A 13,029-nucleotide genomic window follows, 5' to 3' on the forward strand; every position below is an offset into this window, starting at 1 on the left:
CGTTAATATGTGGAATTCTCTTTCCCAGAGAGCAGTGGAGGCTGGGTCATTGAATAGATTCAAGGCTGAGTTGGATTTTTGATCAGCGAGAGAGTCAAGAGTTATAGGGGGCAAACAGCAAAGCGGAGTTGAGGCCACAATCAGATCAGCCACAATCTTACCGAATGGTGGAGCAGGCTTGAGGGGCCGAATGGCCTACTCCTGCTCCTAATTCTTGTGTTCTTGTTCACACCCCAGTGTGGTTTTCCTCATCAGAGGAACCCCTTCTTCCCAGGAATTGGTTGAATTTTTTTAATATTCGTTCATGGGGTGTGGGCGTCACTGGCTAGGCCAGCATTTATTGCCCATCCTTAATTGCCAAGGGGGGTGAAAGGCTATAGGGGGTAGGTGGAAATGTGGAATTGACATTACAATCAAATCTTATTGAATGGCGGAACAGATCTATGGCTGATCTGATTGGAATGTCAATTCCACATTCCCGCCTACCCCTTATAACCTTTCACCCCCTTGCTTATCAAGAATCTATCTACCTCTGCCTTAAAAATACTCAAAGACTCTGCTTCCACTGCCTTTTGAGAAAGATAGTTCCAAAGACTCACGACCCTCTGAGAGAAAAAGTTTCTCCTCATCTCTGTCTTAAATGAGTGATCCCTTATTTTGAAACAGTGATCCCTGGTTCTAGATTCTCCTACAAGAGGAAACATCCTCTCCACATCCACCCTGTCAAGACCCGTCAGGATCTTAAAGGTTTCAACCAAGTCACCTCTTACTCTTCTAAACGTCAGTGGATATAAGCCTAACCTGTCCAACCTTTCCTCATAAGACAACCCACCCATTCCAGGTATTAGTCTCGTAAACCTTCTCTGAACTGCTTGAAATGCATGCACATGCTCACATGTTGTCTGGTTTCCTACACTTGTTCATGTCCCAACCATGCACAAACCAATTTGTAGCTGGAACAGGGATCGGCAACCTGCGGCTCATTAAGAACTCACACTGATCCTTAATCGATTCAAGCCCCTTTTTTTCTCGTTATCGATCTTTAGAAAATTGTTATTTCAATGTGTTTCTAATTTGAAAAGAGTATCGGACATCTGAAAATCTCCTTGGTGATGGACATTGTGACAGGTGACAGCTTAAGCTTATGAAGTGCCTGTTGATAAAAATATGAAATTCTATGGAAAAGTTGCTTGGATCAAAAGTCATAAAAGGTTTCAGTTGCACGGTTTTGCCAAGCAAAATGGCGTCACGTGCCATCGTGTTAATGGCTTATGTATTGCCCACAGACGCTACCTTTGCCAGGAAGTATCCGATTGGAAATGCCGAAAAGAAAGCTGTGGATGTGCTGAAGAACAAGGCAGTCAAAAAGGTGTTGCAAAAGAATCCATAAATGCACCTGTCTTCTTTCTCAATGTTATTGCCATTTATATAACAGCAATACGGCCCTGAAGATATTGCGCTTTTGGTACATTTTATAAAATGGCTCTCCTTGTTATGAAGGCTGCGGACCCCTGACCTAGAACAATATACCTGCATTTCCAAACAAATCAACTATACCCGGTACGGCCAGACAGCCTATCTCAGCTAGCCTCTGTTTCGAAACTTGGTGAGTTTCGACTTAGTTATTGAATGAAAAGGCAGAAACTCCCCTTCCTGCCACACAAGCTTTGGGGATTTTGTTTTATTTGGTGACAGGGAAGAGATGTTGTCATCTTACTGATGGTATGACATGATGCGTTCCGACACGACATGCTGCATTTTCGTAGCTAAAGCAGGATTGTCAAATATCTATTGTTGAAGAAAGTCCATTAAGAATCATATTTCATATACAACACAGGCTATAGCTACAGTCCTGTGCATAGTGCGATTACCTGTCTTTAAGTGGTTCCAGATTAGCTACCATTACGAGCAACACAAAACGTATCCCATAGACTGGTCACACGCCCTTATGATTGTAGCCACTTTATTATCCCTTTTAAATGTTTCCCCCTGTATGTCGCTCCCTAGAATCCCCAAGGTTAAGTGCAGCTCGATTTCTGGAGCCCTGCCCAACATTAAGATGAACCAATGATTCAGATTTCTGCTACCAAGTTACGTATAATTATAAACAAGTGAAATGTTGTTTTAACAGTAAAAATGATGTTCCCACAGCTAAGTGTATCAACTTCAATTTGTCTTACACATTGCATAAGGATTGAGACAGCAGAGCCTTCAGCAGCAATGTACAGCAGTAAAGTGTACAATTCAAACTCTGACTACGGCTGTGGGGCATGTAACCTGGTCTCATTCTCAAAAATGAGCCCACCTAGGTAGATACAAAATTAAAGTCCCATTACTCTGTCCAACAAAGTTTGATACAGAATAAAACTTCCCCATAACTACTGCTTTATATCTGCTGATATTCTTCCATTTCCCATCTGAGTCTTTCTCTAGTTTTTCTAAGCGAGATTGCCACTTTCGTGTGAAACTGAAGCAGCTTTGCGCTGTAGTTCCAAAGCCACTGGGATTTGAGATTTACTTCATGTAGAACACTTAGTGCCAGCAGACAGAAAGGCTTAACCAGGAACAGGCACAATGGGCCAAATGGCCTCCTGAGCTGATTCATTTTCAATGAGCAGCTCAGGGCACAGGTGCAAAAACCATTGGCTTTCCTTTTGATTGTTGTACCTAGTCTGGGGTCAGCAAGGGGTTGAGCACCTGATGTCACACAAACCTTCACAGAAACCATAGGGAAACATATGATATTCTCAGGGCTGTACATTTTTTAAACAGCGACACCGCATTCTCTTAAAATATTAATTCTGCCCGTGGATATGTTGTACTTCATGTTAGAATCTAGTAAAATGAATGTTATCAAATTCAGGCTCTGCCCCTTGAGTAAAATTGGATGAGTCACTCACAAGCTCTGTTAATGAGAATAATTGCACACACTCGTCTTCCAAGTGAATAATATCACACATGAACTTACCATCAGGCATTCTATACATTGCACTGACTTATTCCACAAGTTTGGACTAAACCTTGTCAGGAAAATATAATAATGTTATTGAAATTTATTGTAAAATAGTGGTATCTGTGTCTATATAAATATGCATGTGTGTGTGTGTGTGTAACTTAATTTGATTAAAGGCAGCTGGGCTAAAGGCTTTGATGTAAACATGGGGGAAGTTTAGAATGTAAGGTGTAAAAGGACATTTGCATTTTTAAATAAGCCAAACTAGATTGTTTTCAAAGGAGGGGTGAAATGTGTCACCTAGCCAGGTGAAGTTTAGAAACAGTGTGTTTATTTTTCCCCAAAGATCACTGGTAAAACTTAGTGCTATGAGAGATTTTTATTTTCAGAAAGATAAAGTCCAAAGACGTAGTGAAACAATGGGAATTTGCATTCAAAGTGGAAAGTATGTATAAAGGAGTGAAGGTTGTGTGTAAGAGTAGGCATTTTTAAGATCTAACAAGTGTGAAAAAGCCTTCAGCATCTATGCCTCAAGCTGCTGTTTTCAAAAAATAAGCTAAGAAAACTCACTTTGAATTCGACTGGTTTAGGGTATTGTGTGTCACCTTGCCTGGGTCTTTTAAATTGTGTGTGTCTTACTGTTGCCTTAATAAAAGTGTAACTGGGAGTCAGATTAAGTAGGGGATTTAGATGTTATTATAGTAGTAATTTGTAGATCTATGTGTGTGTTTAAAATCATTTCTCTTATTAATAAATGTTTAATCTAGTTTTGTAAAAACCTATAAGACTTGGTGGTCTTATTCCTACTGAATTCATGGCATGCATCTTGAAATTTATACAAACTGCAAAACAAGTTGTGGCAGTTGCTTCAAGTTTCCCTTTGAACGACTCGCACTTACCATCGACTGTATCCTAACAAACTGAACACAGAAGAAAACATTGTTTTCCCAATTTATTTTGGCCAGCACTACCTTAAAGATACAGGGCACTTCACTACCTCCCCTTGCCTTTTTGGTACATAACATTCATTCCAATGTAGAAGGTTATCTACCACCCTGAAAACCTCTACTGGGGATTGAAGTTGGAAATTCTTCTGACATAATAAGTTGACATGGAGATGCAAGTTCTCAACCTTTTAAAACACTAAAAACATTTGCATGGTACTCTGTTGATCTGGGTCAGTGGCAAATTAACTCTTCCTCATTCCATCGGTCACCATCAACTGGAAGGGGAAGTAGTAAGTCTGCCAATAATTCCCGAGTGCCTTGAAAAAGTGGATCTCTCTGTTGCTGATGTAGAAATAAATATAAACTGTTCAACCAGCCTTGCAGCCAACAGCAAAGGAACTGGGTGCATTGTAATTTTTCTGTAAAAAAAACACTTGTTAAGATTGATCTTGGATCCACTAAGAATAACATGAGTTCAGGGTGCTTTTTTTCATTCATGTATTGGCAAGGCTGGCATTTATTGCCCACCCCACCTATGCCGTGAATATGTAGTCTCCGGGAGAGTACAGCCGCCACATTAACAAAGACATGTCAGTTCAGGCCAACTTGACCAACCTGTCTCGAATCTAGAAAGTCATTTTGGATCATCGTCCCGAAGCCCCTTGGCCATCACCCCTCAGCCTTGATGACTGATGGTCTAATACTTGGGAGAACAACAACATACAGAATGGATTCCTTGCAGAGGACCTCACAATTCAACCTGAAGGATCAAACCTTCCTCGAAATAATGGACAAAACCATCAATCAGCTCACGTAGCATGTTGCAGATGCTGCCACCTTCTACATAGATGGAAACTTAAAGCATCATCATCATGTGATTACGGAGCTCCTTACTGGACCCTAGAGTATATAATTGAACACTTCCCTCAGGAAATCCATAAGAAGCCGTCAAGGTATCCATGTTGTTAAACCAGAAGTTTTGATCTGGATATCTGACTTAGATCTTGATATCTGATATGTTTGTTCATGATAATCATACGAAAGAAGATTGTGATTCCCTAAGACAGAGCAGTGCTCGATAGGCAAGATCACAAACACTCTTTGTTTCAGGTGGCCAAAGACACACGGGAAAAAGCCAAGGCCTTGAAGCAAGTCAACTGGACTCAGCCCAAATCTTCGAGAACTAAGCTATCAAGAAAGTTTTGAAAACCCGATCTGCAGAAATATTCTTACCATAGAGACTGTGGACCTGTGTGCAGAAGAAGAACTTACAATGAGATTTTAAGTTTCCAAAAAGTAATGTGTGTGTATATTCTCTGGTGTACATATGAAAAACTGTTAAAAAAAAGACTGATTTATATAGCTCCCTTCACAACCACCAGACATCTCAAAGTAATTTACAACAAATGAGGTGCTTTTTTAAATGTAGTCACTGTTGTTATGTAGGAAGCATGGCAGCCAATTTGTGCACAAGCTCCCACAAACAGTTATGTGATAATGACCAGATAACTTGTTTTTGTGATGTTGATGAGGAGATAAATATTGGCCAGGACACTGGGGATAACTCTCCTGCTCTTCTTCAAAAGAGTAGCACAGGATCTTTTACATCCACCACAGCAGGCAGAAAAAGGGCCTTGAGTTTAACATCTCATCCGAATGATGGTACCTCCGACAATACAACACTCCCTCAGTACTGCAACGGAGTGTCTGCCTTGATTTTTATACTCAAGCCCTGGAGTCGGACTTCAACCAGGAACCTTGTGACTCAGAGGCAAGAGTGCCACCAGCTGAGCCATGTTTGTACAGTAGATATAGGGGTGCTCCTTACTTGCTTTGAAACTCTTCTGTAGCTTATCAATGGAGACCTCTGTACCAAAAAAAACAACAAACAGACTGATTCAAGTTAAAACTATTTTGGCTTTCTTTTATATATATTTCTGCCCTGTCACTTGCCAACTGTTTTAACTTGAGGCTTCTTCAGTCACACAAAGAGACCCAAAAGGAAATGTCACTGCAGTTTATACAACATGTCAAAAATAACCGTTATTCTTTGACATTTCTTCTGAGCTTCCCATTTCCCCAGAATAATTAATAAATATGGAGGTATATTATGCTCGAGGCTGATGGAAACACAAAGTTAATCAGCTGGAAAAGTCTTATAATATCAATTTGTGCAATAGACTCCCACTCATCTGCAAGAAAAACAACCTCTAATTTAGATCGAGCAGCACTCAAGGCTGGGGCTCTTTCATTTAAACAGCCTTCCAGCACAGAATTCAATAATGCTTGCTTTAATTAAGCATCTAAAGTAGCATTCAGCAAAGTAATAATGATTTGCTTATTTTTGCACCTTCTTTCAAGCCCTAAACAGCATTTCTATAGCACCTTTCATGACCTCAGGACGTCCCAAAGCACTTGACAGCCAATGAAGCACTCTTGAGCCGTACTCACTGTTGCAATGTAGGAAAATGAAAATGACAGGAAAAGCTCATAAACCTCGACTGCAAAAATAGCTCATTTCTGGGGTTACGTATAGAGCAGGCTTTAAATCCCTGATTTGCTTTCTTTTCTCCGTTACAGGCAACTTTACACATGAGTTCTACTGAGATATAAACACTAGTCTCTTGTCAGCAGAAGGTAGAATGCCACAGTTGGACAACAACCGGGCGTTACAAGAATTACAGTGGTGACTGAAGGCCTGGTTAAAGAGATCTGAAAACAGGGAGATATGCAGCAAGATGGAGATGTTTAGGAAGAGAATTCCAGAGTGCGGAAACTTCTAAGGGTTGAATGGTGGGCATTGGTGGCAAAGGAGGAGATGGGCAGACAGAAAGGGCTTGACAGGTTGGATGCTGAAAGGATGTTCCCCTTGCGGGAGCGACTAAACCAGGAGACACAGTTTAAAAATCTGTCTCATTTAAGACAAATGTGAGGATAATTTTTTTTCTCGCAGAGGATCATGAGTCCACGGAACTTTCTTCCCTGGAGAGCAGTGGAGGCAGGGTCATTGAGTATTTTTAAGGCTGAGTGTGAGAGATTCTTGATTGACAGAAGAGTCAAATGGCATAGGGGGTAGGAAGGAAAGCGACATTGAAGCCACAATCATATCAGTCATGATCTTATTGAATGGCGGAGGAGGCTCGAGGGGTCGAATGGCCTACCTCTAATTTATATGTTTGTATGTTAATGCATACAGCAGGTCGGCACCAGAGGAGCACATTTTCACTACCGGGACATGGCCTCATAGGACGAATGAAGAAGACGGATTCAACATGATTCTTAGTGCGCCACAAACCTCCGAGATCCCTGCACTCCTCTAATTCTGGCCTCTTAAGCAACTCCAATTATATTTGCTTCACCTTTGGTGGCTGTGCCTTCAGCTTCTTGAGCCAGAAGCTCTAAAATTGCCTCCCTACACCTCTCTACCTCTATTACTTTGTCTAAGACTCTCCTTCAAACTCTCAACTCATTTAAAAGGCACTTGGATCTGCACCTGAAGTGGTGTAAACTGCAATGCTATGGACTGGGCGCTGGAAAGTGGGATTAAAATGGGCAGCTAGTTTTTTTTAATTTTTCGGATGGTGCAGACACGATGGGCTGAATGGCCTCTTTCTGTGCTGTAACTTCTCTATGGTTCTATCTGTCCTAACATCGTCTCATGCGGTTCTGTGTCAAATTTTGCATTACAATGCTCTTGTGAAGCACTTTGGGACATTTTATGATTTTTTAAAATTCATTTATGGGATGTGGGCATCACTGGCTAGGCCAGCATTTATTGCCCATCCCTAACTGCCCCAGTTCCAAGGGCATTTAAGAGTCAACCACATTGCTGTGGGTCTGGAGTCACATGTAGGCCAGACTGGGTAAGGACAGCAGATTTCCTTTCCTAAAGGACATTAGTGAAGCAGATGGGTTTTTACAACAATCGACAATGGTTTCATGGTCATCATTAGACTTTTAATTCCAGATTTTTATTGAATTCAAATTCCAGGATGCCGGGATTCAAACCCGGGTCCCCAGAGCATTACCCTGGGTCTCTGGATTACTAGTCCAGCGACAGTACCAATACGCCATTGCCTCCCCTGTGTTAAAGGCGTTATATAAGTACAAGTTGTTAGAAATGTGGAAACACAGGAAGATTTATACCACAGGAGGATGACATTTAGCTCATCATGTCCATGACCTGGTAAAAGAAAAGGTGATCCAGCATAACCCCACCTTCCAGCTCTTGGTCCCTTGCCCTAGGTTACAACACCCCAAATACACATCCAAGTGATTTTTAAGTACAATGAGTGTTTCTGCCTCTAATAACCTTTCAGACAGTGATTTCCAGATCCCCATCGGTATAGTGAGTGTAACCTCAAGGCATAACTGCCCAAACATGACACTATCTGGCAATCTTACTTAGCAAGGCATTAAATGTATCTGAGCCCCAAATTCCTGACTGCATTTCTCCGATTCTGGCCTCATGAACATCCCCGATTTTAATTGCGCCACCATTGGCAGCAGTGCCTTCACTGATAGCAGTGCCAGCACTGCCTAGGCCCTAAGCACTGATACCACAACCCACTCACCCCCCGCCCCAAACACACACCACTAATCCTCCAAACCTCTAACTCTGCTCTTCCTTTAATACCCTCCTTTCAACCTACCTATTTGACTGAGCTATTGGTCACCTGTCCTACTCCCTCCTCACATATCTGTTTGTCCGTAATGCTCCTGTCAAGCACCTCGGAACTGTGAAAGGGATTCTCTTCATCCTGCCCAACGCTTACAACCAATTTCCTGAAAACAAACATCATCTGTCATCCTTACTAATGAGCAATGAAGTCCCCAGCAGGTTATCTTGTCTTTGGCACCATCCCTAAGGAACTGTTCCATTTTCAGTGCATACCTGCACTTGCATAATTAACTCCTAATTAGACATCGTATACAAATGATGGAACTTGCTATTTACCTTTTAAGAAGGGTTTATTTTGGGGCTGTAAGAATTGCTGCTCAATTCGCATAATTGAAAAGAACCCAAACAAAATCTTCTACAGCAGAGTTTGTAGAAAGTGTAAAACAAAGTGTTGGAAGTATTTAAGTAAAATATTGCAGATGCTGGAGGTGTGAAAACAATTTTGTTTAAGTTAAAACTTCTCGAAAGGTTATTTGAAAAATGAGAGGTTTTGTGGTATAATATTATATCCCTCTTTAAACTTTATTTTACTCATCACAATGTAGTGCTTCAAACTTGGGTCTCTGACAGCAGCACTGCAGCATACTTATGTCGGAGACCTCCTTCTGATCCTCCAAGATAGGGGGTGATGTTTCTGCCCAGAACCACTTATTGGAACACTTCAAACCTGAATCCACCTGCTATTTTCTATTGTTGTTTCCCATGCTGGGACTCCAATACCAGCTCAAATCCTCATCAAATCCTCCTCTCCTGTTATCCTCACCACCCCAGCCCCCAACACTCCCCCCAACGACACCCAACCCCCACAACTGGCTTCCACTTCACTACACACAGTCCACCATCTGATCACGATCTCATAGGATGTCCCTGAAGCGCCAAACACTCCATTCCTTACTCTTCGCAGGAACGGTTTTCATGCTGCATATTTTACACACTGCCTGAAGGCGGTAACCCTCACAACATTTAAGAAGTATATAGATGAGCACCTGAAACACCATCGCATACAGGGCTACGGGCCAAGTGCTGGAAAATGGGATTCAAATAGATAGGTGCTTGAAGGCCAGCATGGATACGATGGGCCGAAGGGCCTGTTTCTGTGCTGTATAACTCTATGGCTCAATGACAATTGCCAAGTGCATGCAAAACGATACATCATTCAAATCACAGGGCATTTTAATTTGCTATTATATTGAACAATATGGTCTAGGCTTCATTCCAAGTTGCTTAATTCAAATCATCTGCAAATTCAGTTCAATATTAGCATGAAATTCCCTCTTCCATATGGTTGTTTATATTCCTTAATTTGAAAGCTGGATAATTCAATTTTAATCTCAAAAAAATGGCTTGAATTATCAGGGAATCTCTCGTATTTCAGACAGATATTGATATGGAATACCACTTCTGTTATAGCACGCTGTTAAACAATCCAAGGAACAATAGAAATCATCTACAAAGTACAACAATGCAGTGCAGAAGAGGTGTATGGTACTGATGAGTGTCTGCATAAAGGTTGTGAAGCAAACAGCAGCAATTCTCTCCCCCAACAATGATTCATTCACATACAGTTCACTGGCAGAACTCGGACAGATTTTCTTGCTGCAAGAACAGTGCAGCCTAAATGAAACCATCCAGAATACCGTCCCCATAACTAGGAGGAGGGGAGAGGGGAGGGGAGAAGGTAGAATTCACAAGGTATTTTGTACTAAATCCTTTAACCAATTTAACTGGTCTCTGCTCTCATAACAGTGGAATTAAAGAAAGCTTTGCAATTATAAAGCGGCTTTTACAACCTCTGGATGTCCCAAAGTACTTTACAGTATTTACAAAGTGTAGTCACTTGTAATGTAGGAAACAGGGCAGCCATTTTGTGCACAGCAAAGTCCCACATAGGCACCAATGTGATAATGACCAGATGAAGTGTCCATTGAGGGTTTCTCAATATTTTTTAAATTTGCTTTAAATTGTTCCGCTGACGGCTTCCCAGCTTATTTTCCTCACTTTAATGGCCAGCTGGGTGAAGAAAGCCAGAATTTGGCAATTGATACACGACCCCCATTTAGCCGTCCAGATATGTGTTGACAATTTCTGAAAATGAGGCAGAAGCTCAGGCTGCTTCTTTTACACACTCTTGACAAGCTGTGGACAGTAGACATGAACTAACTGTCTATTCCTGGTTGTAGCAGACATTAATTGTAATGTTTTATGGCTTCAAGTGCCCCGCACATGTCAGACTCACCAGGAGTGACAATTATTGCACAATGTTTCTATCTGTTTTTACAAATGACAGCGCATCCCACCAAACAGCTACACAGGTAAGAATAGTTAATTAACTTCTTTTCCCCCCAATTAGGATCATTAGCTAAAGGAAAGTACTATTGACTTAATGATAATTAGGCCAGTACAGCTTTATGCTTATGTTAAACAAGGGATCCAAACTGTAAAATAGGTCCAACATTGGTTTATTCTGCCCATTTCAATTTCAGGCAGATTATGACAGTAGAGGAGGTTTCTACATCATTTTCAGAGTTATGAACACCAGCAAATAAGGACACACTGCCAAGATAGTTACTGATCCTGTCGTGTTTACCCAGTGAAGTCCATGAAAAATTGTGTTTCTTATTTCTCTCATTCAAAAGGTAGGACAGGCAGATCTAGTTGCACAGAAATACTAAATAAAGTCAACAAATCTAACACTATGCACAAAGAGTATTTATTACGTTGCAGGTACAGGTGTAGGGAATCAAAACTCGCAACCTCAGGATCGAGACCATGCCAGATTTTGGATCTTGCCGGATTTCAGGTCGGGTGGTTCGGACCAAGCCAGGTCAGGTGGAGTGAAGGGTCACTTAGAGCTGAATTAAAATTAATGCATGGCACATTCTAAAAATGTCCCGGTTTTTGTACAGCTGGATTTGAAACACTGTATCTGTTCGATATTTCGTACTTCAGTTCATGTAATAGGGTCGTGGAATCTTCCTCTCTCACTTGCACCATCAGATTAAATAGAACTATTCAAATTCAAAATATTATAGGACAAGACCTTAATATTCTTTATTAATAGAGGCATAGTTTATGAGAGCAAGGAAGTTATATTAAACCTATATAAAACACTGGTTCGGCATCAACTGGAGTATTGTGTCCAGTTCTAGGCACTGCACTTTAGGAAGGATGTGAAGGCATTAGAGCGAGTGCAGAAAAGATTCACAAGAATGGTTGCAGGGAAGAGGAATTTCAGTTATGTAGACAGATTGGAGAAGTTGGGATTGTTTTTCTTGGAGAAGGGAAGGACAAGAGGAAATCTGACAGAGGTATTCAAAACCATGAGTAGGTAGGGAAAACTGTTCACACTAGTGGAAGGATTGAGTACAACAGGGCACAGATTTAAGATAATTGGCAAAGAAGCAATGGCAACATGAGGAAAATCTTTTTCATGCAGCTAGTGGTTAAGATCTGGAATGTGGTGCCTGAGAGTGTGGTGGAGACAGATTCAATTGAGCCATTCTAAAGGGAAAAGGAAGAATGTGCAGGGTTAAGAGAAGGCACTCAGTACATTACTCATTCGGAGAGCCGGTGCAGACAATAATGGGGCAAATGGCCTCTTTCTGTGCTGGAACAATTTGGTGATTCATTCATTCAGTCAAAAGGTCCTGAAGTTGGCTTTATAAATAACAATTAGTTCATGTGACCTCTTGGGCTGAGGGAGTTAGAGAGGAATTTTCCAGATTATTATTTCCCTTATTGGCCATGAATTATTTTTCTTTGGGCGGTCGCCTCTCTCCACTGCAGAGATGGGGTGGGTTGGAGAGGGGGGGTGGGTGTGGGCGGAGAGGGAGCATTTAGATATGATGGCCAGATAGCATGTTGCAGGCTTGGTAAGCCAGCTGGTCTTTTCCTGCCCATCAATTTCATACATTTGTTAAGTTTAAAATACGTTATATAATTGATTTTGCGTGAGGCACAAATCCCCACAGCCCGTCACATTTATCTCCCATTCAAAAAAAAACAGCACACAGAATCACAGAATTGTTACAACGCAGAGGAGGCCATTCAGCCCATCGTGTCTGCACAAGTTCTCTGAATGAGCATTTCACCCAGTGCCATTCTCCTGCCTTCTCCCTGTAACCCAGCACAAGGTTTCTTTTCAAATAATTATCTAATGCCCTCTTGAATGCCTCGATTGAAACTACCTCCATCCCACTCTCAGGCAGTGCATTCCAGATCCTAACCACTCACTGTGTGAAAAAGTCTTTTCTCATATCGCTTTCGCTTCATTTCCCAATTACCTTAAATCTATGCCCTCTGATTCTTGATCGTTCCGCCAATGAGGTCATTTTCTCCCTATCTATCCTATCCAGGCCCCATATGATTTTGAATACTTCTATCAAATATCCTCTCAGCCTTCTTTCCTCCAAGACAAAGAGTCTTCTCCAATCTATCTTCATAACTGA

The 13,029-nt window shown here is 41.4% G+C and overlaps 1 protein-coding gene across 2 annotated transcripts in view; it reads right to left on the bottom strand.

Annotated features, from left to right (window-relative positions):
• Window positions 1-13,029, bottom strand: part of dtd1 (D-aminoacyl-tRNA deacylase 1) — a 223,332-nt gene that overhangs the window by 105,907 nt on the left and 104,396 nt on the right. Inside the window, exon 5 of one of the 2 annotated variants that reach the window (XM_078556576.1) lies at window positions 3,896-4,319. The exons of the other annotated variant lie outside the window; for it this stretch is intronic. Coding sequence (XP_078412702.1) covers window positions 4,269-4,319 — 51 coding nt within the window. The 3' untranslated portion in view covers window positions 3,896-4,268. Of the gene's footprint in view, window positions 1-3,895; window positions 4,320-13,029 lie in introns of those variants that run through there. 2 annotated transcript variants of the gene reach the window in all.

Source organism: Cetorhinus maximus, chromosome 14, assembly GCF_964194155.1.
Source record: "Cetorhinus maximus chromosome 14, sCetMax3.hap1.1, whole genome shotgun sequence".
NCBI lineage: Eukaryota > Metazoa > Chordata > Chondrichthyes > Lamniformes > Cetorhinidae > Cetorhinus > Cetorhinus maximus.